This window comes from Rousettus aegyptiacus, unplaced genomic scaffold, assembly GCF_014176215.1.
Source record: "Rousettus aegyptiacus isolate mRouAeg1 unplaced genomic scaffold, mRouAeg1.p scaffold_m13_p_6, whole genome shotgun sequence".
Taxonomy (NCBI): Eukaryota; Metazoa; Chordata; class Mammalia; order Chiroptera; family Pteropodidae; genus Rousettus; species Rousettus aegyptiacus.
In genome coordinates, this window is record NW_023416309.1 from 104,720,671 (window position 1) to 104,746,715 (window position 26,045).

The 26,045-nt window shown below is 45.9% G+C and overlaps 1 protein-coding gene across 4 annotated transcripts in view; it reads right to left on the reverse strand.

Annotated features, from left to right (window-relative positions):
- The window catches only part of PITPNC1 (phosphatidylinositol transfer protein cytoplasmic 1), a 208,924-nt gene that overhangs the window by 37,707 nt on the left and 145,172 nt on the right, over positions 1-26,045 (reverse strand). For all 4 annotated transcript variants that reach the window (XM_036223316.1, XM_036223317.1, XM_036223318.1 and 1 more), the window contains exon 6: positions 3,808-3,903. In XM_036223316.1, the coding sequence (XP_036079209.1) occupies positions 3,808-3,903 (96 nt within the window). The remainder of the gene's footprint in view (positions 1-3,807; positions 3,904-26,045) is intronic.

Below are 26,045 nucleotides of genomic sequence, written 5' to 3' on the forward strand. Positions count from 1 at the left end.
AGAGGTCATGTTTGAGCTGACCTCTTGAGAGGAATGACTGCACGCTCTCCCCCTGAATGGCACAGGGATGGGGAGGATGCTGGAGTGGAGAAGGCAGAGCGCCTTGCTAAGGGACTGGGCTTCCTCCCAGCCAGGCAGGGGTTTTAAGCAGAAAATGGCAAGGTCAGGTTTCATTGTAGAAGGAAACTCTAGTGGCGGGGGCGGGGGTGGAATGTTAATTATTTACCCTGCGCCAAGTAGCAATTTATTTGGAAATGGTCTGCCTTCTGAATCGTCGTTCCCCTTATCCTCAGCCCCTGGCTAACGACACTCGACCCACACAGTATCAGAAACTGACTTCTCTCCCTTCTGGTGGGTTCGCACTGCAGTCTGGATTCTGGAATTCGAACGACAGAGAGTTTGGGGTCACAAGGGAGTCCCACGGAGCATACTTTTCCTAAAGATTTCATTGCAGGCTCCCAATTATGGCTCTTCCTTTGTGGTCTAACTGCAGGGCTAGTGAGGAAGAATTCTATCGTTAACGCAGGTCGGCGATCCACTGGGGAGCAGATCTTGACAAAGAGTGCACGGGGCTGGGCACCCCAGGGCCCCTTTCTTCCACATCCATTAAGTATTTTAATAGAAGGGGTGGCTCTGAGTGTGAGACCTGAACCCAGAGTTCTGTTTGTCTCCAATGACCTTTTCCCCTAGGGCAGGGTTTCCCAGCCTGGGCACTATGACCTTCAGGGCCAGACGATGCTTCGCTCTGGGGCTGTCCTGTGCATTACAGGCCAGTTAGCAGCATCCCCGGTCTCTATGCACTAGTTGCTGGCAGCACCCCCAAGTTGCGACAACCAAAAAATGTTTCCAGACATTGTAAGCACCCCTATGGGGCAAGATTGCCCCCGCCGAGAACCCTTTTTCTGGAGGACAGCTTTCCGTCGCACGACTGGAAACCTCTGTTCCTTGGTGCACGCTCCGGGTTTGCCTTCGAACTCCCTGGCCACATCTTTGGGGCCCCCCTGTCCTCTCTCTGATCTCCAGATGCTGCCGTCCCTCAACGCTTGGACCCGATCCCCTTTCCCATTACATTTTACGCTTTCTCCTTCTCGTCCGTCCCCAGGATTTTAAATATCGTCTATTTGCCACATACTCTCACAGTTGTCTTGAGCCCGGATCTCTCGTCTAAGCTCCGGACTCACTGCGGTTTGTTCTACATGTCGCGTGGGCCTCACAGAATCCATCTCTCTTTCTCCAGAAATCCATTTCGCTTCTCGCCCCATCTGTCTTATCGTCCGAGCCCTGCATCTTAGGTCATCCTAACTCCTTCTTTTCTCTCATCTTCATGTCCGGTCCATGACTAATCCCCGGCAATTCTGTCTTCAAAATACACCTCGAGCCCGTGTGCGCCCCGCCCTCCAGTGCCAGCCGCCACGCGCCTTCAACGACCAACAATGTAGATCGTTCCAGGGACGTCAGGGGTTTCCTGACCCTCACTCTGCTCCCTTCCGGGCCGTTCTCCATCCAGAGCGGTCTCGTAAAAGTGCACGTCAGGTCATAAGATTTGCTTACGTAGAAGTCACTCTGCTGCACCTGAGTAAAGACCCAGCATCTCAGCGCTGCCTTCACAAGCTCCCTTTGTGCTACTCCTCCGTTCGTTTGCACCGTTACCACCACGCGGGCCTTGTTTTGCTCCCTCATACGTTGCCCTGGGCTCCCGCACAGGCCGTTACCTCCACCTGGGGCACTGGCCCCCTTAACTCTTTACATCCGCTGGGTCTCAACATGTCCTTTCTTCCAGGACATCTTTTCTGATCCCATCCTTTTGCATTCGGTTTCCCTGTCACGGTCTCTCGCTGCATGCTTCCTTATGGCACTTGTGACTTTTACCTTCATGTGTTCTCATGTGACTATTTCTTTCTTGTTTGGTGGCCCTGCTATACCAGAAGCGTCCTGAGGGAAGGGATGCTCAGTGTCTCTTCTGCCCGTTGCCATGACCCATCTTAATACTGTATGCGATACTTAGTAAGTACTCGGTAAATATTTATTGGATCAATGACTATTCACCTCTCATTTCCGTGGTCAAACTGCATCCAGGAAAGAATACCTTATGATTCAGAGAAATAAATGACTACTAAAGCATGGAGAAAAAGCTTCTAGAATGTCCACGTAAATGTCAAGAAGCTTTCCAATGGTGGTTCTTGGGAGCACGAAGCACAGGAAAACGAGTCAGGCACCACTGGGTAGAAATGACACCTGTTGCTTTCATCGTTCGTATTCCATATTTGTCCTAAGATGTTCCACGGATTCAGGTGGGAACTCCCTGAGTCACGGGCAGGGCCACCCCCAAAGCAATCTAAGAGGAAGAGCTAAAACTAGTTCAAAGTTTTCTGGCGACACTGCCTTCCTGGAAGGCCTGATTTCCCAAATCGGTCGGGATGTCCAGGAAGGACAGCCCCTCACCCCCAGCCCAAGATGCCACGGAAGTCACAGACCAGCAGCTTCGCCGGACATGTGGCACGATGCTCTGCCCGTCACCAAAGCCCCGTCAGAATGGGCGGCCTCGATGCGAAACCACAGAAGTGTCTCCTCCATAGATTGAGACGAGGGGAGGCCAGGTTTCTCCCTCTCTTCAGCAGGTCCACGGTTATGCACAGTTTCTGAAAACTCATGAGTGTGGCCGGCTGCAGGATGTGGGGTAAATTGGTGGTACTAAAACACTCAGCCTTTGAGTCGAACCGAGAGTGACTCACGTCAGCCTCTCTCAGTCTTAGAAGGGGCGGCATCTGCCCCTTCTTCATGCTTAGCAAGGGCTCAGCACTTGCTAAGATCAGGTTTGACTCGCATCCAAACAAATCCCAATACATGGAGGCAAAAAAAAAATCCTGAAGCGCTTCAGGAGCCCAGTCGATGCAACGGTGGAATTTATTTTTAATGGGTTTATTTATTGTGTCTTACATCGGCTTTAATGAATCTGAGAGTTTCAAGGTCCATGCGTTACGGCTCAAGGATGAGTCTAGGTCCTGAGCCCCAATGTGCTGTGATTGGCTGCATGTTGCTAACCAACAAAAATAGCCGTGCGTCTGCCGTCCTTGCAGGGCTGGGACATTATTTACAAGGGGATCACCCAAGTTCCGTCAGCAGCCATCAATACAGTACTAGTGGGGTATAAATGATGACTCGCACCAACGGTAAAGTACTGTCGCAAACAAGGGATTCTGGTAGGATGGAAGCCACAGAGAAAGACATTCTCTTAAATTTATTCTCAGTCGAGGTGGAAAAAGAAGCCCCAGGAAGGTGTCTCCGGCTTTCAGAGAAAGGTCTGTGCCAGGATGAGCCACCCACGTTTCAATATTCACTCAGAGGGGATTGACTGAGCATTTTCTTTGTGTTGGACCCCAAAGATAAAAAAACAAAACAAAACCACAAACTCAAAAAACCCACAGCCCCTGCTCTCGGGAAGCGTGCAGACGGACAGGCTGTGCAGAGGCTGGAAGGGCAGGAAGCCAGAGGCGGCTGCTGTTTTGTGGAGAGACCTGTACGTTGGATAATTCAGCCTTGTGTCTCTTCTGCTGCCCAGAATGACGGCAGAGTTGGGGAGATACAAAGACTCAGTTTAAACTGAGTGGTGGCCGGGGCCAATGATGGGCACTAAGGAATAGGGACTTAATTTTGAGACTCGCACTTAAGAATCCAGCACGATGTGAAACCCAGCTGAATCAACACAAAGACAGACGGCAGTCTCCCCGGTTAGCATGGCCGTAAAAACATTTGTTGAATGAATGAATGAACAAACCTCTTTCACACGCCGTCCCATCTATTGCTTACCTCGGATTCTTTGTAGTAACGTTCTGGAATTTCGTCGCAGGCAATATCAATAAAGCAAACTTCTCTCTCTAGGTCTTTGGCTTCGTTGTCGAAAATCTGAAAGAGCAGGGCGACACATCGAAGGTTAGTGACACTAGGTGATGTCCTGGAGGAGTCCGCGCGCGGGTCGGCAGGACTGCGCCCGCGGCAGGACAACACCCCGCCGAGCGTCTTCGCGTGGCCCGGCGCCCCCGGCTGGTGCGTCCCGCCTGCCTCACAACGTTGTGTCACGTCAGAGGCAGGTGCGGCACTGATCACCGCTTGGTGAGGGGCAGAAGGAAAAGGCTGTTCTCAGAGATTCGAGAATGAAGAGATAAACCTCTTCCAACAGCCTCTTCCAAAAATGATGTCTGCTGACTTCTGGCATTTAATCCAAACAGAGGGGGTGAAGAGACTAACAAAGGTCTGGCTAGATATATAAGGCATAAAGCAGAAATATAGACCGAGGTTTAGAGAAGAAAAAAAATGTGCTCTCTCCCCCACTAACATTTTTGTATATATTTAATTTCACAAAAAATACTTGCTCACCATAGTAGAAACAGATAAACAGAAGAACATAAAGATTGTCCACAATTCCAATTTTCAGTGATAAACACAGTATTATTTGCGATCATTTAAGAGCATGGTTTCCTTGGTACACTTAGGGGTAAGAACTTGAAAAGATACAGAGATGGCTTCTTGCCAGTCTACTGAGGCCTGGAACATCCATCACTTGCAAAGAAATATGTAAGACGGACACATCCACAGATATAAATTTTGGTGGAAAGACGACGTTCCTCTAGTTTTTCCAGTTGCCATTTTTCTGGTCTAAAGGAATGATCTTCCCAGCCCTTTCGAAGGATGGTAAACAGATTAAGTTTGCAAAACCACTTCATCCTTGGAGGAAGTTTTAACTATATACCCATGTCACTGTTTAGCTAATTCCAGCAGGGGAATCATCTGTTAACACTAATTAAATCTGACTCTTCAGAAGGGAATGAAATACTTTGGAACAACACGGTGGTTGGTCCCTAGGATCATTGTTTTGACACAAATCTGGTGCCTATTAATAACATGCTCTCTCATAGAACAGCGACAGCAAGGCTCTTTACATGCTACATGCTCCTTGGTTTGATTCTCAAGTGGAAGCTATCAGCCCTTCCCAAATGCTTTCTGAATAATATTGGTGCTGGTAATTATCCTCCAAGTCTGCTGTTTGCTCTGTCGCTTATTTTTTTTTTCTAAAATGGTTGGGGACTGGACTCTTCAGATTTGTCTAAGGACATTAAATCCCAGTCTGACCTGAGGTAGCCACTGCATTTTCCTTCAAGATGGAGAAAGACTGATTCTTGGATTGGCTCCGATTCTTCCCACTGCCACCTGAATTCAAGAACTACGGAACACTCGTTAAAGTGGATGGACAGGTGGATGGGTTTGAAATGAAACACTAGATCTCAGGTTGTGTGTGTGTGTTTTTTCTCGCTCTTTTATGCATGAATCTTTTTTAGGAGGGTGCCATGAGAAGAAAGACGCATGCCTCATTAAGAAAACAAAACAAAATGGAACACCCCAGAGGGAGATGGGCTTCTGGAGAGTAAATTATAAAAGCAGTAAGAGAGATTTGACATTTACTGGTGGAAAAATTTATGAGTAAAGATGGGAAAATAAATGGGGGTTAAGGGAGTTAATGACAGATGATGTAGCTTTTCCTGCTTTAATTGAAACATTTTTGATCACCAGTTATCACATCATTGCCTCTCGGCTTCAAAGCCACCCTTTCGTCTCTGCTCTGAGATAATGGACGGGACCTTGTAGGTACTTCTCCTTCACAGTGAGCACAGTAAGCCATGGACTGCAGGGACCCTGTCGCAGACTACGTCAGCGGAGACGCTCAGCGGTGCTGTCTCAGCTGCACCTGATGCAGGCTTTGATGCACGTGATCCAGGCTTTGCATTGACAGCGGTGCTCTGATTCTACACACCTGCCACCAGTCTCATCTCACCTGTGCCCGGAGGGCTGTTTTTCTGCTGCCTAGCACTGTGCACCAGCTCTGGCCCACGCAACCAAGCGAACTTCTCCACCATCCCAAGGGCTACGGACTTCTCCACCATCCCAAGGGCTACGGCCATGACTTCTCCAAGTCTGAGCCCCGGCTGTGAGAGGGGCCCCTTGCAAGTTTGTTTATCCTTGGGTAACTCCCTCAGCCTTAGATACCCTTTATGAAGAGAGCATTATTATTCCTAATGTTCAGATGCTATAACCAAGGCTCAAAGAAGAAAGAGCTTTGCCCGAGGTCACAAAGCTAGCCAGCAGAAAAGCTCAGATCCAAGCAAGTCTCCGAGCTTCACCACTGGGCTCCTCCAGTGATCAAAGGCCACCTCTTGGCACTCAACCGAGAAAATAAATATCAATCAAAAATGCTTCCTGCTTCTTTCTAGAAAGATGAAATTGGAATCTGGTGGTTCTCTTCCTGCTACTTAACAAAATCTATGTCCTGAGTAGCTGTTAATTCCAAAAGACTTGGAGCTTTTGAACAGCTGAGGCTGCAGTCGAAGTTACACAGTTACCCTTCAGTTCAGATTCTGGTCTCCATTAATGTGACACTTAATTCTTGCGTTGAAGTTCATGAAATACCAAGCACCTTTGCAGTAAACATTACAGGGCGGGGTTCCCATCACCTCAACAAAGCCATGAGTAATCACTTTGAGGACCTCAACAGCCTCTTCAGACCTGAGACTACAAAGAGTAGTGACTTCTGATAAATAATTCATCTCCCAATGATTGGAGATTTTAGGAGATGCTCTCAGGTGCTCAATAAGTGACTGAGGAATTAATGGAAGGCATTAGCGCCTACTTTCCAAAGAGAAATCTATGGCAGGAATATTGCTTACTAATTGACCTTAGTTTCCTTTCATGAGCCTGAGTTCTACTTCCTTGGTTGTAAGCACACTAACTTTCCATAGCTCCTAATATAGAACTCGACGTAGAGGGAAAACGTCATGGTACTGGCTGACAGGTCCTACACTGGGAATCAGGTCTGAGTTTGAATTCAGACAGCTCCTCTGCATAACTTTGGACAAGGCCCTGCACCTTCCTTGGGTCGCAGCTGCAAAATAAAAAGGCTTAGTCCAGATGGATGGCTATCAGGGAGTTGGGAAATGTCTTGGAATTTTACCCCAAATTTGGGGAGGTACATTTTTCTGCAGAGAGTGACCACTCTCACCTTATTATCAAAGAGATCTGTGGCCCGTGAGACCGAGATGACCACTGACGTTTCTTCTGGTTAAAACGTCTGTGATGTTGACTGACAGCTGGGTCGTTTCAGTCTCCCAAGCCTCGCCCTTTGGCTCAGACCTTCTCTGCCCCTTCGCCCCACAGCCCGTGGACTTGAGTGGTGTGCACCCAGAGGCCGCAACGGGACAACAGGAAGTGGTGGAGGTCACGATGTAGTGTAATCAGAGGCCACAGCTGGGGTGAAACAGGCTAATCTTCACGCTCGGTTTAGGGAATGATCCAGCATTAAGCCGACACTAGTACAGTCAGAGGCTTAGCCAGGCCCCAAAGGAAAACGGCGAGGGTAAGTATTCATTTGGGTTTCCTCGGTGGTAGCAACAGCAGCTGCCAGGACTCTGGTCCAAACACCAGCTCCTTGAGGTAGAGTTAAGAGATCTGCTGAGACAGCTTTAGGACAAGATGCGTCTTGTTGCTACATTAAGTCAAAGCTCTGCCAGGATCGCACCTGACACAGGTGCTATGCACCTCGGGCCTTGGGAGCATCGGAGGCAGAATCTGTCTTCTTCTGAGACAGGAGTTGGGTTTGGGAGTTAACTGTGATACTTTCCCTATATCCCCTATAATAACGTTCCCATCTTTGCTTATTTATCAGCAACATGCCCACCCATGATCATCTGCATTGGATTTCTGTTCCAATTCGGTTGACTCTCCTAACCTCCACCCCCAAACCCCTCTAGGCGATAAACATTCAATAAACAAACTCCTTTTACCATGAACTGAGTAAGCGATATTACAATGAGAAGGCAAACCTCCCGAGTAAATACTATCTTACAGATTTCAAAATAAAATGGAAGTAATTTCCCCCTTTTTTGTAAAATATTATGAACATTAAGTATCAAGCATCTTTAAAATCTTTATATTTTGACCACGTAAGTTTAAGTTTTGAGAATTTATCTTAAGAATCTTAAATAAAGAGAAAGCTTTATGGACAATGCTTTTCACTGCGACATTGTTGTAATGGTGAGAAAGAGAGAGAAAAAGAGTGTGAGTGAGAGAAAGAGGGAGGAAGGGAGGGGGGAGAGAGAGAGGGAGAGAGAGAGAGAGAGAGAGAGAGAGAGAGAGAGAGAGAGAGAGAGAGAGAGAGATTGAGCACGAACAGCTTAAATATCCCAGTACAGGAGAATGGCCAAGGAAATTATGATAAAGCCACCTGATGAACTATTATGCAGCCGTTAGAACCCCATTCTTAAAAAAGGATTTTCCAGAGGGTACACATGAGGGTGAGTGGGGTGGAGAAAGGGAGATGCCCCATATTTAATACAGGCAAATGCTGAGTCATGAGGTCATAACTGAGAAGAGAAAGGTACGTTGATGGACATGGTCTGTGTTGTAACAATGCACTAGACCTCTTCCTTGGACAGGGATGTCTTTCGAGACCTTGCGAGCCCTCCCGTGACAGCCCACTGAGGGACGGCGCTGTGTCCAGCAGCTCTCAGAAATCCACACTCCTGGGCATCATGGCTTCTGCAGCTTCCTTCTCTATGATGGTAACTCTTGTGGTTTAAGATACAAGTTTGGGTGGGAGCTCTCTGTATTTTCTGTACAATTTCTCTATAAACCTAAAACCGCTCTAAAAAATGAAGTCTATTGCTTAAAAAACAATTTGAGGCAAAAAAAAAAAAAAAATCCAAGCTTAGTAGCTATGTGGATTTTATCTTCCTGTCATCTGCCCAAGTTACCAAGGATGCAAGGTAGAGGTAGTTGATTAGTAGGGATTTTGAGAAAAATCTACCAGTCATCTTGTTTTATGCTTCAGGGATGATTAAAGGGACAAAGGATCTCAGCTAAAGCCACTGTTTTCTCACTTTATTTTGCTGCACTTGGGAGGGCTCCCGGGGAGGCAATTGACTAAGACATAACAACAAAGAACAGGTTTAGCAAGAAGGCATTCTGGAAGCGGAATTGTTAACAATGTATTCATTCTAACGCTCTGGATTTTCAAAGTGGCCATGGGTTTAGTGGAGGCTGGCGATGCTGGCTTCTGGTTAATATATTAGGCACATGGGGGTAGGGTTGGTTTATGTTTTATTGATTATTTCTAGCAACGGTACACCTGGTGGGTAGGGACTAAAAAACATTTATGGCTGGTAAAAAAAAAAATGAAAAAAGGAAAAAAAAAACAAACAAACCCAAGTCATCGACAAGGAAAACTGCCATTTTATGACCCTATCTGTACTGGTATGTATGCTCACCAAGAACATTTTCATTTTCATGCCCTGACAATACAACTGTGACAGTTTCATAAATATGTACACTCTCTGATCCATTCCAAGAGTGTGCAACTTGTCTTCGCGTTGTCATTAAGACAGAGATTAAAAAAAACAAAACAAAACAAAAGGCCTCCTTTGGTTCCTTTAAAAATGTTTCTGCTTCTGTTCTACCCCATCGGACTCATGCGTTGGGCAACTGTTGTTTGCTCTGAAGGTGCAATACCTTGAGACAGTGCCCTGGGGAGATGAGACTAGGCACGGGGCGATCAACGAATCAGCAGATATTTAACAAGCACCTACTATGTGTGCAACACTGTTCCTCTAAAAATATGTGATACGGTCCACTCTTAAGGAGGCTTGCGGTTTTGTAGAGAAGACCAGACTCAATGCAAGGTTTAACCGACAACACCACATAACATACAATCTCTATGTTACTGAAGTATTAAGTACTAAAAGGCGTGCTCCAGGCTAGAGTACTCCAGTCTGAATTCAGCAACGGAGAAACTCGGCAAAGGGAACATGGTTTTTTCGAAGGCACCGCACGAGTCACAAAGGAGAGAGGAGGCAAAGGTTTCCACCCAGAGCGTGTGACAAAGCTCTGTCCCCAGTGAGGTGGTGATGATACCAGAAACCGGGTTGCTGGCAGGTGGAGAGGGGCCGGGGAGCTCCAGCAGAGCCTCTGTGGATCTCGGTGGAACTTTCTCGTGCTGCTCTGCCTTCCTTACACGGCCCTCTCTCCTTTGATTGACAGTTCGCTCACCTTCCTGAATTTGGTTTGCGTTTTCAAGGGCTCAAAATGGACAACGGAAGGAAGAGACTCAGAGGGAGCCCTCTCTTCGGAAAGCCGTCTTTGGGCTTCGGGTAAACGTCCAGGTATTCTCGCTAAGGGATCCCAGAAGGCGGCAGAGTGTGTGTGAGGGTGGGGCGAAGCTCTCGGAGGTGGGAGCTGATGACGTGAGGACCCCTCAGTGAGGAGAAAGGGTGTAGTGAGTGGGAGGTGAACTGTTCACAAGCCGGGTGGAATACCCGGCTCGACCCGACGGGCCTACATGTCTCAGATGGCAGGCGCTGGGGAGGTGCTGCTGATTAGGAGAGGATGGGGATGGGGACAAGCAAGGCTCTCTGGGGAAGGCTGGAGCTCTGGGTGGTGGGAGACAGTCCAGATCAGGGATGAAGAAGAGGGAAGCAAGCTGGCTTCCCTTGGCACCGTTCGTGGGTGTTCTGCATGTTACCGACGGGCCTCTACAGACAGTGACCAAGGGAAGCTGGCACACACTTGGGGACGGCCGGGGCTTCCAAGGGGGATGTAGAGCTCCCCGCTGAGCGAGGGCCACTCCCACCTTGGCCGTGGAGCACAGATGCCAACGCATCGGTGGGAAGCCAGGAAGCGTGAGTAGAAAAGAATGCCACATGTTGAGCCACCTCGAGGGGGCTGATTAAAACCCTGGGGCATTCGTGGTGTCAGGGACGGTCTTAGAATTGAGCCCGATCTCTCTCTCCCCCATCACAAAACCTCATCGTAGCCCGCCTCCCCTCCCAGAAAGAAGTCCCCATCTTCGACAAGGGTCATGAATAATTTTTTTTTCTTTAAAATGGCCCAATGGCGGAGATGTGTCCTTTTCCTTCCCCCACCCGCCTCAAAGGTTGCAGAAAATTCAAAAACAACAGACAAGAACCCTCACGACAGCTGTGCCGAAGAGACGGAAGGCCAGGGAGAACCTGGGGCATCGCTCATCGGGGAAGTTCAAAATCAAAAGCACCTGGGGACAAATGCGCCTGGGGAATGACAGCGACAGCAAGGAGGAGGGCAGCATTCCTGGGAAAGTGGCAGGACGGAGCTCTCAGGGCACAGAGCACAGCAGCGCGAGTGCGAAGGCACGGGACGGTCTCTTTAAGGGAAGCGACATTCCCTTCTCTTCCGAAGCCGACACCTGCAAAGAGCGCCAGCAAACCAGTGGTGGGCCGAGAACCATGTCGAGCCGTGACCCGAAGTCGAGACAGGGAACGACGGAGAACCCTGGCTCATTTGGGCGAGATGAAAGGTGAGGAAGAAGGTTCAGGGGGAAGCGACCTGGTAACTGATGAGAAAAAGGTTCAGATTGGAGAAACCGTACTCTAGTAAGGCGCCCCGGGTCGTGGCGACTAATTAAGAAAAGTACATTAAAGCAACGCAGAAGGATCACGAACGCTATGACTCAATTCATTTACTAAAAAGGCTTTTATGGCCCCAAAATACTTCTAAATTATGGTTCCCAGGGCAGCTGTGACAAGGCTCTTTTCATAAACTTGGTCTAATTTCGGCACAGAGCCGCCTCAATCCGAATTCTCTCTCTAGGCCATAGCCCCTTTGGACACGTAGACAGTTTCAGGAGATCAGGTCCACACTCCACACGGGCACGTGGGCATGGATCCCAGCACCTGAGATGCTGTGAGTCTCCCGCAGGATGATCAATAATGCTTCCTGATATAAGTCTCAGAAGCTGAGCTTAAAATAGTTTCAATTTCTCCCAGCTCCTTCTTATTTCAATTCACAGGTGGTCTCTGGGACTAGAACTGTGGCTCTTCTCAAGGTGACGGGTCGATATTTAAGCTGGAAGCGTTCACAGGCTTGCTGTGGGACAGCCTTCGGTGGCCTCAGTGTTTGGGGTTTGCCATGTCACGGTGACCGATTCCCTGTACTTCCCCACACCGTTTTTTTTTTTTTTTTTGAGACTAAACAATGAATCCTTTGCACGAAGAGGCAGAGTTCCTGACACAGAAAAATCACTGGTACTTGCTTTTTCCCTGAGAAGCCACTAACTCAATCTGGAGGGAAGAGAATGAAATCCTGCGTGTGGAGATGGACGGCTTGCTGAGGCCTGCGCGGTCGGGAGGCCGAAAGACAGGACGAGCGTGACGAGAAGGCTGCCAGCAGCTCCGTTCTCTAGAGGCCAGTTCACCAAACAAGCATCCTGAGGTACTCAGGAGCCTTGCGGCTCCTTCCAGCTCATTCCTGGCATTCCTCTCTAGGCAAAACAATGGGACAGGGACCAGCCCCAAACCACTTAAGACTCACAAAAGAATGCATGACTGTCAGAAAAAAAAGAAAAAACAAAATAAAGGAACAGATTGTTACATTTCCCTGGTAGGTTGTATGTGGTTTGGGTCTCTCTTTTGCATGGATTGGTTCTAATGCCTCCCAAGGTAATCCGGGGACTTGCAGGGCCTCCTGGCTGCCTTCCACAGACCTGCCTCAGGCAGCTGAGCGGAAGGCTCCAGAAGGAGCTTTCCAGGCCTGGGTTAAGACAGACGTGGGCCAGCATGTGAGAGGGGGCTGGCTTCCTGAGCTCGTCCCAAGGGGGTGGCATGACCAGGCCAGAGGCCCCTGAAAGGGACTATCCTCTCTGTTTTCCCCCATTGGGGAGGACCTGCTGCGTCATTCCAACCTGGCCAGACCAGCTCTCAAATACACGACTGTGGATCGACCTTGGCCTGCAGGTCATGTCATTCTAACGTATAGAAAATGTAGCGTGGCGGTGATGAGCCTGGACTCCAGTCAGCAGACCTGAGTGTGAGACCGTGCTCTGCTCCTCAGCCGGGTGACCTGGGTATGCCACCGGGACAGCTGGACCTGTACAGAGTAGTATCACTTCCTCCCTCTAATGGGTAGTAGTGAGGTCTCAATGACATAAAGCAGATAAAGCTCATTTCATTTTGACCTGGCCATGGTATGGGCCCCGTTGACGTCAGATGCTAGTCTCGTTAAGGAGGGGAAATCACCGTAAGGCCAGCACTAGTTTTTTAAGGTCTGATTCTCATTTCGTCACATGGCTGTCACATAAACGAACCCATCTTCCTACTATTAAAGATTTAAGACCTTTCTTTCCTCGCCCGCATACCTTTTCTCGTTTTTCATGTAGTTTAGAATATGACAGTGAATACTTGTAACAAATGTTAATCTTCGAATGTTAATGACCTAACAAACTGCCTGTATATCCCAGATACTTTTCCTGAATTCCAAGCCTTTTGATAGCAACTGCCTATTGGATGACAATTTCTGGTTTTACTCGAAATTAACATATTAAAAACTACATTCATCATTTCCACTCCCACCCCTTTGGTTGTGAGGTTTGAGTTGGCTCCTCCTCTTGTGGACCTTTAATCATCCAAGGTAGAAACTTGGGTGCCATCCGAGGCTCTTACAGATCTGTTCTCTGTCTCACTCAGACAAATGCAGGACCCCTACCCTCCCTTTCTCCTGAGACTCTGGTTTCCATACCGCATGCATCCCATGCCATCCATCCATCCATCCATCCATCCATCCATCCATCCATCCGTCCATCCGTCCTCACACCCACTCATGAAGTTTTCTTCCCAGTATGCAACAGTGGTTTCTTCATCCTTCCCGGAACATATCAGTTTATGGAAAGAGCATAGCCCAGGAGTCAAAACATCCGGTTCTAGTCCTGGCTCCATGACTTAGCAGTTACGAGGCCCTAGAAATTCGTCTGAGCCTCCATTTCATCACCTCTGTGTCCTGGCAAGTCAGAGCCAGGAGAGATAAGGGGTGTGAAGGTGCCACGAAAAGTCCAAAATGCTCCACAAACATATGGAACTTGCACACCTGTCAACTCGCACCGCCTAGGACGCCCTCTTTTCTCGCTTCCTTGACCCAAACGTGCCCCACTCACCCCTCAGGGCATCAAGCTTCCTCCCAGCTTGCTCTCACCTTCCATGCTCTGGCCCTTGCTCCTCCTCTGCTCTGAGGGCTCTTCCCCGCCCTATCTGCCTGGGTCACACTGACTCATATTTGAAGGTCACGGCCTCTGCCAAGCCTTTCTTTTAGTAAAGCAACTATATATAGTGAATGTGAACTCATTTGGGGGAGTAACGTTTGGTTACAGTTAAATTCCTGGGCTCCCAGAGATCCCAACGCATGTCTCCTTGATGGCTTCCCCAGGGGAACCCTGCCTCTGGGGAATGGTTTGTCTCAGCTGTTGCTACTTTTGTTAAATTAGAGGGTCATCAATCATTAGCACTCAAGGAAAAGGCTGAACAATTATCTTTCAGCTTCAGGCTTTTGACATCTCCCCACCTAAAGTCCAAGCTAGCAAAAGTAGCAACAGATCCACTGTGACCTTTTGTTTTAAAATATATTTGTGTATCAAACTGGAGAATCTAGAGTGGATGCCCTGGTGGTACTGGTTTGGAGGGCTGCCTGGACCTGGAAGATGAAGTAAACTCGACAGGTGACAGCAAAGGTCTTTCGTTTTAAGCGATTCTACAAATCTGGACTAGTAGCCTTCCGAAGACTCAAGATACCAGTACGTGCCCCAGCACTAAGGCTAAGCAATGTGGCCTCAGGGGTGCGTGTGGGGGAATATGCCATACAACTGATGTATCTCATTCATTGGGGCATCCCGCAGCTTTTTTAACATTTTGTATATAACTGAAGTTCGATACTTTATTTTTATTTATTTATTTATTTATTTATTTTTGCTGTCGTTGAACTATTGGGCTAAATACCATTGACTTTTGAGTTTTAATGTGAGCATTTGTTTGCTCATGGTTGATTCATTCTGTTGGCTGCCAGCTAACATCCAGTTAGCCAACAAGTAGTAGCAGATGTCAAAGTTTGGAAAAAATTTGTGTGAGAAAAAAAGAAAACTTGAGAAAAGCCCATCCGTTCAATTTCTTTCTTTCTACAAATTAGGAAAAAATTGTTGCAAAGTTTAATTTTATGGGCTGAATCCCTTGGATCAAAAAATAGTTTTGAGAATCATGCCTTAATACCCACGACAACAAGAGCCTGAGTGGCAACTTAAGATCCTTGCACAGAATGTGCCCTTCCAGCATGTTCTAAATAGCACTTTCTGCATTTTAATGTGCACACAAAACACCTGGGGAAACTTGCGAAACGGCGAGTTGCGGTTCAGTGGGTCCAAAGTAGGTCCTGAGATTCTAATAAGGTCCCAGGTGATGGTGATGCTAAAGATCCTACAGACATCTGACATTTGTGGAATATAAACTTAAGGCAGAGAATAGGGAATCAAGAAGCTGCAGAGGAAAAGCAGTGGCCAGGTGGAATTTCATCCTGGCACAGGAAGCCACCGCGAAATTGTGAGCTTTCGGGTCTAGACGGATCCGCTCAGGCAGCTCTGCGGGAGATGGGTTCAATGAGAGATAGTTCTAGAAAAGACATAAGGACCTTAACCAGGGCAACAGTTGCTGAAATGGAGAAGATAGGGTGGATGTGAAATTTAGGCGGTAAAACTACCCAAATGGGATTCCCAGGCTTGGCGACCTGGGTACAAGAGACACATGGGAGCAGGGAATCTTTCCCTAACTCGATAAACCCAGTTCTGCTTGGAATTATCCTGTTAAGGTTTCATGAGCGGTTTGCAGAAATCAGAGGCCAGGTTAGGAGGAGCCCACTGTCGCCTCTGCTTTGGGATTTTCCTGCCGTCTCTCAGGGTGACTTTTCAGAGCAGGTAGCCATTATTTCTTCTCCAGGGCTAGAAGAACACGTCATGTGAGCCTCAGCTGGGTCCCCAGTACCAGCTCTGTGATGAACACAGCTTGGAAGGCTGAAGGAGGCCAATATTTACCCAAAAGCCATAAAATAAAACAGAGGGAAGCCACCCATGTTGGAGAGAGGACATTTTTAGTCCACAAAGACCTCATATCACTAATACAGAATTTCTGCCAGAGAGGCACAGTCCGAATCTAATCACAAGAACACCAAGAGGAAAACCCAAGAATGAGGGACATCACAAAACATGGCCTGTGCCATGAGGCAAAGCTGAGCCACTGCTCCAGATTAGAGGAGCCCACAGAAATCGACGACTAGATGCAATGCACACGTCTGCACTGGAACATGAACCATGAAGGGGAGAGAGAGACAGACAAAGCAGCGGTAGAAAAAGGTTACCAGGTGGCGAATCTAGAATCGCTGTATTATTTTTGCAACCTCTTTGTGGTTTTGAAATTTTTTAAAATAAAAAGTTTAAAAGAAGATCACAAGAAATTGTTTGCTGCTTTGGAGAAAGCAGCTAAAATTCCAGACGCAACTCCTGAGCAGGAAAACTGAGCGCATCATCCAATGTTGAGAGTTACTTGCAACAGACAACCTCGTGCCCCTCAAGGTGGTCGGGCTCTCGGCAGTCAGTGCCCTGCGCCCTGAAATCGGGGGTGGGCTGTCCCGGAGTTCTCCTGGAAAATGCTGTGTGGTTCTGCAGCATCGGGAAACCCCTGGGGCCGGCTACATCTCCCCAAATCTAAAGGGAGCAGCTGGTAAGAGATCTTCCTGGTCCCCAAAGCGATGTGCCATCATTTCGGGGCTGGGCACCACCAGCTTCCAGCCACTGCACATTTCTTCCTCCGAGCTCCATAGGGCAAGGAGGTGGCACCCCAAATGTTTCCCCCAACTCCAAGTGGAGAAGTGGGCCTTGCTCATCGTCCTTTTCCCTCTGCGGGAGACATCGTGCCCATTCCGCACATGCGCCAGCCTAGGACAGCAGAGTGGGGAAGGTTGGAAGGGTTTTTGCAGAGACCATTTCACATCAAACAAAGTGCCGAGTTTTCAGACAGATAATGATTTGTTTCTATGCCTACCTGGATATTCCAGAACAATCTGAAGGAGGGCTGCTAAACAAGAATTCTTTTGCATCTTTCTTCCTTTTTTCCTGTCTTTCTTCCTTTTTATGATTTTTTAATGAAAAGAAAAAAACTCTCCTGGCCCAGAGCCTAAAATCTCTTACTTGCGATGCTAATCTCCCCTCCCTGGCTCCCAGCCACTGCTGTTGGCTCAGTGCCTGTTTAATATCGTGGCTGCTGATCGCAGGTTGTGTCAGCGTTTCCATTATGAAGCTGAGTTTTAAAAATGTTCCTGCGATGGACGTACGGTCTTCCAGGCAAAGGGTCATTCATGCCTGGTCATCCAGGAGAGGCCAGGCGTCTCCAGCCTGCACTGACAAGCCTTTTCTCTCAAGGTTACTTGGCCTAAAAGGTGGGGTCCTTTGGAGCTTTTTGGAAAAGCCGGTTTTCTGTACTATATGTCATTCTCTAAATAACTCTTCGAAGGCTTTGGGGGTAAAAAAGGGTCACCTGTCTTAACAATTAAGAGAGAGAGAGAGAGAGAGAGAGAGAGAGAGAGAGAGAGAGAGAGAGAGAGAGAGAGAGAGAGAGAAATGCCACGTTGGGTATGTGAGGAAAGAGTGTTTTCCTCCAAGGCTTGATAATCAGGATATTTTTGTCTCTTTACTCTCTCCTTTCACTCAACCCGAGTTTTCATGACTTATGTAAGACTTCCTGACATACTAAAGTCTTTTTCAACCAAACTCCTGAATAATTCCCTCACTGATCACCCTTTGCCCATTGTCCCATTAATTCAGATAGTCAGTTTTAGGGCGGAAAGCTTCCATTGCTGGGACTTCCCACAGGTCCACTCTGGCCATAGGATCTGCTTCCTGGCAGCTGAGGTAGAGTGTGACAAGAGCAAAGGACACAATAATCAAGAGACTGGGGACTTTGGTTTCGTCAGTTATTAAGTGTGTGGCCTTGGGCCATTTATTTATACATCTCTTGATAGCAGCGCCTTCACCTGCAAACTAAGCATAACAATATCCACCTTAAGCCTATGGCTGTGAATCTTAACTGAGGAGTTATATAGCACAATGCTCTCTTAACTGAGGTGGGCATCACGGTTGGGTGCTATTAACCTAACAGGGAGGAGCTCTGGGGGGTGCCTTCTGAATTCACTCTGGGTGAACTCCTGATGACTGCAGGGGGCATTTTTCTGTCTGGCACTGGAGTTTTTCCACCTGCTTAGAAGAGCTGCCTTCCTGCTCATGACTTATGTTTTTATTGCCTGACTCCCAGGCGCAATCCACAACAAATACTGCTTTTACCTACCACTAACATAATTTAGGACGATAACAGAAACACAGGCGCCACTAATGCGATTTCTCCTCACTAAAACCTTCATTAAGAAAAGATTGGGATGTTTTCAGGATAGATATGCAAAATAGAGGAAAGCCACGATAAACTCCATGAGGGTTCTCTGCCATTGGCGACAAGGTCCGTCCCCAGGCCGGACAGTGGCTGCCAGCTGGCAGGCAGCATGGGTCCAAGGTCTTGCACAGACTATGGAAAATCCATAAACGGTTTAGGACAAAGACTTTTGCAGAGCTGTCTCTCCCTCCACGTGGTGAGACATGCTGAGTAGTTTCGGCTGTGGATATTTTAGGATGTCCTTTGGCACATGCAGACCGAAAGGTAGGAAGGAAAAATAAATCGTTCAGACACTGAGCTCTAGGAATAGAGTTCTCAGTTCAACTTTGCTCCTGTCAAGGAGTCCTTTGGTTTATCATTAGTCTCGTTTTATTTTTAACTTATTTCCTTTGCCTTTGGGCCGCTGAGGCCAGTCTCTCTTCCATGTCATGGTGTTTCTCACAGAACCTGATGGTGTTCATCCACCTCTGCACGCGCCACCAGCATCCTGCTACTGAGCCCACCATCTTCACCTTCCGATCTCGGGGTGTCTGACTTGAGCCAGACTCAAGATGATGTGGCTCTGTCCTTCCGCCCCTATTTAAAGACATATACAAACTGAAGACAGGCTTGAAACGCCATTTTCCATTTCAAGATTATTTGCTGCCCTACAAAACTTGGAATGAGAGAAAAAAAAAAAAACACTTGACATTGATGCTATAGCATGGGAAGGACTATTTCTCTTTCTTCACTACGAAAATTTAAACCTGCAGCCAGGCTTTAGAAACTCAGGTAGCAGAATCCTCATGCAGCCTTATAATTCTATTTTTAGAGCCAAATACAGCACATTAATTACACGAGAATGTATGCTCTGAGGCCGAACTGACCTAGAATCAAGTCCCAGGTCTGATGCTTGCTAGCTCTGACCTTGTGCGGGCCTCTGGTTCTCATTAAGCTTCAGTTCTCAGCGGAAGAACAGGGATAAGAACAGTGGTGAGGATTTGGTAAAATCATCATGACTCCACAGAGGTTAGCAGGATGCTGGAGTCATGCTCGGTACATGCTCCTGCCAACGCCCATCCATTATCGCCATCACTAGTCAATATCCATATCACTGTCATCATTCGCCCTTCACCACTCTTGCAGAAGTTACTTCCTAGCTGGGGCCTGCTGGTTTACCTCTGACTCTGCCACCCTTCACTGAGGGGCAGAAGAGAGCCTGCTTGCTCCACCTGTACTTTGCAAAAGGGCCATTAGATGGGGCCCTACCATCACTGCCCAGGTCAGCGAGTGGCTCTGATTCTGGACTTTGGAACCTGGAGAAAAGGTGTGAGAGGACAACTGAATTCTGTGATTAGTGCTCCATTTGAATAAATGAACCCCCTGGCTCTGGTTAAGAGGCTGCCCAGGGTCTGCAGCGCAGTGAACGCCAGAGCCTTCGTGGTTGGGCACATTGTGTGACAATCTGAGTCACCGCGTGAAGTCGAGATGTACTCCTTTAGAGTATCGAGCTCAGCATTGATGAGGCAGCATATTCAGAAACATTAATCAATTCATTTCTAGAAAATAATTGTAAAGACTCGTTGGGAGAAAATTCCGAGAGGTTAGTGGCCACTTGTAGAATTTGGAACTTTTCAGGTCTACGCCTTCTAGGCACAAGGCCTCGTTGCTGATGAGTGTTATTTATGGACCACCAATCTGGGAAACGCCTGGCTCCTCAATTCCTAGAGGACCACCCTCCTGGTTCTGCTTTACCCCAACTCATGCCCCCATCTTTGTGATTTCAGTTCCGTATGGACAACCCATCCAATGCCATTGGCCTAATTCCTTTTCTACTTCTCTTCCAATGACCTGCACCTTTATTCTACTTCCTACCCACTTCCTCCCAAGCCCCACCCTGGTCTTACAGTCTTTTGGAATTATTCCGCCTCTAGTTACTTTTTCTCCAACTTCAACTTCCATTCTTTTATTCTCACTCCCAGGACGCCTTTTCCTTGACCTTGCTGAGCTCTCCAATCCCTGAGGGCCTCCACTGGACTCCAAGGCTCATTTTGACCTTCACTTACTCAATTTTTCCATACCCTGCAAACCCATCCTGCAGGCAGGTCCTCAATCAATTTTGACTGTTTATTCTGCTCCTACACGCAGGCTGCAAAGCACAGCTGGGAAAATAACACAATTACTTAGGCTGATGGCACTAACTCATTCACAATTTCCCAAATCACCAGACTGCCAAGTAATTTACCTTTCAAGTAATCCTTTTACTCGTCCGGAGGTGGTTCCCTCATCCATTTCCCATACAGGTCATCTTTGACCTTCATCACACGCCTTAACCCCTTTTCCAGTCTCCTTCCTTTCTGTGACCTTCTGCTCCTCTTTTTCCTCCCTATAGGCATACCTTTACCTGCCTGGCCCTCTGCCCTTTCCTCTTATCTTGGAGGTTCATGAAGACCATTCGCCCTAATTTCTAGGAGCAGGCTCTTCTTCTTCCACTTTCAAACTCAAACTCTCCAACTCCAACTCCAACAGCAAAGAGTTAATTTACAATAGGAAACTGATCAATTGATAGTCCCACAATTGTTTTCTGTGTCCCATGCCTTTCCTTGGGTTCACTTTTTAGATATTTCCCTTCATTAACTTCTTGAATCTACTGTTGCTAATCAGAAGTCCACAGTTGGGGTTACTGTTGTCTCTTTGTATGTGATCTGTCTTCCTCTGAAGTAGCTTTTAAGGGCCTTTAGAAAAAACCTTTAATACCATGAAGTTTTGTTACAATACAACTAGGTATAGATTTATTTTTGTCTTATCTCCTTAGTATTAGAATGATATTAGAGGGTGACCAGAAGGCTGGGGGTGAAATCCTACCACCAGCTGTGTGAGCTTGGGCAATACACATTCTCTCTTTTCTAGTATATTCACATGTAAAATGCTCTTATCTCAAGGTTATTAGAGGATTAATGAGCCAATGCATGGAAAGCAAAGAGAACAAGTACCTGAAACATAAGTGCTCAGTGTTAGCCATTATTGTTATTATTCAAAGTATACTTTTGATTTGAGTTTCATGTCTCTTCAATTCTAGAAAGTTCTCAGCTTTTACCATTTCAAATTGCTTTTCTGCTTTTCCTCTATTGCATTTTTCTGCTCCTATGAGAAAATCATATGGCAACTCAGAACTCTCATTATTATTAGCTAATAAATTTAGCTATTTATTTTTTTAAAAATTCTTTATATTTTTTATGCTGTGCTGTGCTATGAAATGAGTTATATTCCCTACTATCTTCCAAGTCATTAATTATCTCTTTAGCTGTGTCTAGAGTTTATCTTATCCATGGAACCTTCCATTTCAGTGATTTGGTCTCCCAATTTCTAATTGCATCTCTTTCAAATCCTCAGTTCTGATTTCTTTTTTGTTAGTTTTTGTTTCTTAATTTCTCATTGTTTTAAAATGGACATTATTTCCTTAGTTTTCTCTTTGAGCAGCAGAAACATTTTAATTTTTAATCAGATCCACCTATAAAATTATTTCCATTTGCATTCAATTCATGTTCTGATTGTTGATCATACTGGCTGTCTTTCTTAATAATTGTGGTTTGTGGGATTTTGAGGGGTGTGGGAAACTTTTCCCTTTTCTCTCTGTCTTTCTTCATTTATACTTTCTTACCCAATCCTAACATCAGTCTTTAGGTTTTATAGTTGCCTTCCATGAGCCAAACTAGTACTTTAAGCCACGGCCAAGGCACCAGTGGAAAAGTCCCATCCATCCCAGCCTCTTCAACCAGTGAACCTGGCTCTGGTCCCCTATTTTGCACAGAGCACTTTTACACCCATTGCCTCATAAGACCCATGGCAACATTGCTACAGCCTGCCCCCAGACTCATAGTCCAGCCTCTCTGTGCATGCCATCCTCCTGGGTTTCTGTCCTGCTTCTGATCCATGAGTCTAGCTATATAATTTTGGTTTCTCAAAATTTTATCTGTCGTTGCTATGTGTTTGGAACAGAGAAGACGAATCAGAACATAAACTGGTATTCTTTTGTTTTGTTTTGTTTTGACTAAGATGGGAAGTCTTACACAGGCTTCTCCTCTCAGTCCCGAATCCCTTTCCGATTCAATTCCTTTCCTTTCTTTCAGAGCTGAGCATCTCTGAGTTCCTCTTTGGTACACTGCAAGCTGCGCTCTGCCCCTACTATTTCACTCATTTTCATAAAGGTCACTGATGACCTCCTGATTGCTCAGTCCCACAGGACCTTTCAAATCCTGTGTTCCTGAACTGTGTTGCCATTATCACTGGTGACATTTTCTTCCTTGGCATTCTCTCTTTCCTGGGCCTTTGTGACTCTCTAGCATCCCAATTCCCCTCCCACCTCTCGGGGAGCTCCCCCTCATCCATCTTTATGGGGCACTCTTCCATTTCCTTTCTCCTTAACGTTATATTCCCAGAAGTTCCATCTTTCCCCCTTTTCTCTCTTTACCCTTCACATATTCTTTAGGCAATATCTTCCGTTTTTATGGCTCCCAACTACTTTTGCTTTATGACTTCCAAATCTATATCTCTAGGTCTCAGCTTTGGATTTATACATCCAATTTCACACTGGTTATTTTCACTAAATTTCCCACGAGCACTTCTAATTCAACCAGACCAAAACTGAACTCATCGACCTCTCCTAAACCACTTTAAACAAAATTCCTTGTCTTGGTGGCACTACCACCTATCCATGACAAAAATCTGAATTATCTCGGACCCCCGCGACAGTCATCTCATCCCCTCCCTGAATCCGATTAGGCACAATGTGTCTCCCTCTTCCTAATTAATCCTCTTCACTTCTACTGTCACTGCTTTAAAGTTGTGTGGCATTTTGTCTCCTCCGATCTGTTGCAAGTCTCCTGTTTTCTCACCTAGCTCTTCCTACACCACAATCCTAACTTTCTTTCCAGTCTCACCCTCCATCTTGCATTCTCTATAGTACCTACCACATCAGGCTGTAATGTCAGGACTTCCCTCCCCAAACTGATCACTCCTGGTCCCAAATATGTGCTTAACATATGTTACAATGAATTAATGCACTACTGAGATCATCCTCTCCTTTCATTGCAAAATAAAGGACTTCTCAGATTCTCACTGCAAAGTTAAGACAAAGGGATTGAGGAAGATAATTGATATTTACTATGCATAGGTTACCTGTAGGAGCTGTAATAGCCGCTTATATCAATGATTTGGTTCAGAACATGCATTATCACTGATTCAAGAGGGTAAGGAAAATTTGAGTATTTACTACACCTCTAGAGAATAAGGAAACCCAAGGGAACAGTCTTTAGATGAGAAGATGCTACATTCTTGTCAATTTAGAATAACGGTTGGGAATAATGCAAGTAAAAATTAGGTCTGTTAAAAAAAAAAAAAAGCTCCAACTCCTCCATCTCTCAAGGCTGGTGCTGACTGCCCTTGAGACACTGGAGGACTTTTCAAGTACATTACCTCAACTTTGTAGTAGGAGGCACCGGTTAAAGTTCCCAAATGTTCTGCCCAATAAAAACACTTCTTGACTTTGTCCAATGTAACTAAACACCTGTTATCTGTAGGGCCTGGAACAAGATAAAGCATACAGAGTTGGGAAAGTTCTTTACGTTGTACATTCCTATTTGCATAAGTGCGTGGTGATAATATTTACCTACGGTACCTTCTGTCCCTCAATACCCCATGGTGAAGGCTTACACAGTGGGTATGAGAAGACAGTCTTCGGGGTAGCTCAAGAACAAATTTGGTAAAAAACCAACTCTTAAAAAATCTGTACTCAGAGAGTCACTAATTATTTTTTCAGCCTTAATTGTATAAGAGAATATTTTTTTCCAATTGTAAGATGTGTTAAATAGGAAGACCAACTCTTAAGGGAGGTAATGCAGTTATAGGAACTATTAGCTAAAGCAGAATATTAAGTCAGGGCATCACATAACTACTTTTATTTTTTTTTTTAAAGGCATACTGTTTTCTATTCCAAACTGTTACAAAAAGCCTCAACGAAGGCAAACTATATGTGTAACTGGTGTATCTGGTTTAGTATCATCTATTTCAAGAGACCCAGATGGTTCCAAACAAATTTAGCTGGGTGATAAAAACAAGGCTTCGCCCATAGATCAAAATTAAATTACTAGGAAAAAAAAAAATCAATCTTTCCAGTGTCCTTCATTCTGAGAATCTTCCTTAATACTTTTCATATTTTATTTCAATATTTCACTCTAGTTTTGACATGCCAACCAAGGTAAAATTGAGTTAAAACAAACTCAAACTCATGACAGATTTCTAATTTCCTTTGAGTGATAATAAAACATTTCAGCACCAAACAGTCAATTATTTGGTTTCACCGCTGAGCATCTACTCCATGACGGCATTTAGCTGATGCTTTTCAACATCTATTTATTAATAATCTGATTGGCATAACTAAGGAAAATTAAAATTACTCCAAATAATGGCCTGCACATTCCAAAGGTATTTATAACGGTCTCATGAAAGGGCTGGAAACAAGATGAAATTTTCAGATGCAGCTCTGCGAGGTTTATATTTAATAAGTTTATGTACCAGGCTGTAAAGTCTGATGGACTATAAAGAGTCTTTTAATTGGTATTAGTGGAGAAATGTGATTTAACATATGATTTAACAGCTTAATATTGTTCAGACAGAACTGCTATCGGTCTCAAAGATCAAGTGCAGAACTGGGTGGGCAACGGCTGACATGTTGCTCGGTTAAAGCCCAGAGCCTGCATACAGGTCGGGCAGACAGAAGCAATGAATGCTTCCGGTGCATCAAGAGCAAAAAAAAAAAAAAAAAAAAAAAAAAAAAATGCTCAGAAATCATGCCTATTGGAAATCATTAACTTCTTTTCTATCTATAAGGTCAGTTCCTATCGTTCCCTTGCCCCACTTTTTTAAAAGCCAAAAACCCTAGCGGAGACTTTGCCCTTGAAGGTGTTTGCCAGATAGATGGCATCCAGGAGGTTTAAGAGAGAAATCCCTTTCACAAAGATGATGGCTTGGAACCTGTCAGTAGCAAAGATTCAACTGCTCCTTTTCCAGAGCTCTATCAAGATACTCATTCGTATTACTAGGAAGCTGTTCAGTGCCCTGGGAAAAGTTAACTACCAACCTCGTAGGCCTGAATAACTGAATAGCTTATTATTCAATGACTTGCCTTTGGCAAAATCCAGTACGGTGTTCACAGTTTATATGCAAACACTATTTAGCGCTTATGTTCACCATTTAGACATCTCAACATCCTGTGCAGGAGGAAGTCTCATGTTGAATTCATTGAATCAAAGACACTACCAGTTATACCACTAAAAATGAAAAATGTTGCCACTTATAATTGTATGATACCATCATCTCTAACACACATTTCATTTTTAGGGTTATTAAAGCATGAAGAACACTGGCCGCCTCAGACTTGATGAAGTATGGAAACACCAGTAACAGCTAACGTGCTGAGCACCTACTATGTGTACCAAGCACTGTTTTGAGCACTCTTCATGAATGAAGTCCCATTCAATCTTCACGAGTACCCTGTGAGTGGGAACCCAGGGGCACAGAGAGGTGAATGAAGCAACACACCTGAACTAGCCTAAGTGGCTGACCCAGGAATCAAACCCAGCTGGTCTGACTCCAGTGCCTGTAGTCTTCATCCCGTTCACCATTTGCCTCTATCTTCTTGATTACTACTTTGGACAGGTGGCTGTCACCTCTTAAAACCAAGATGTG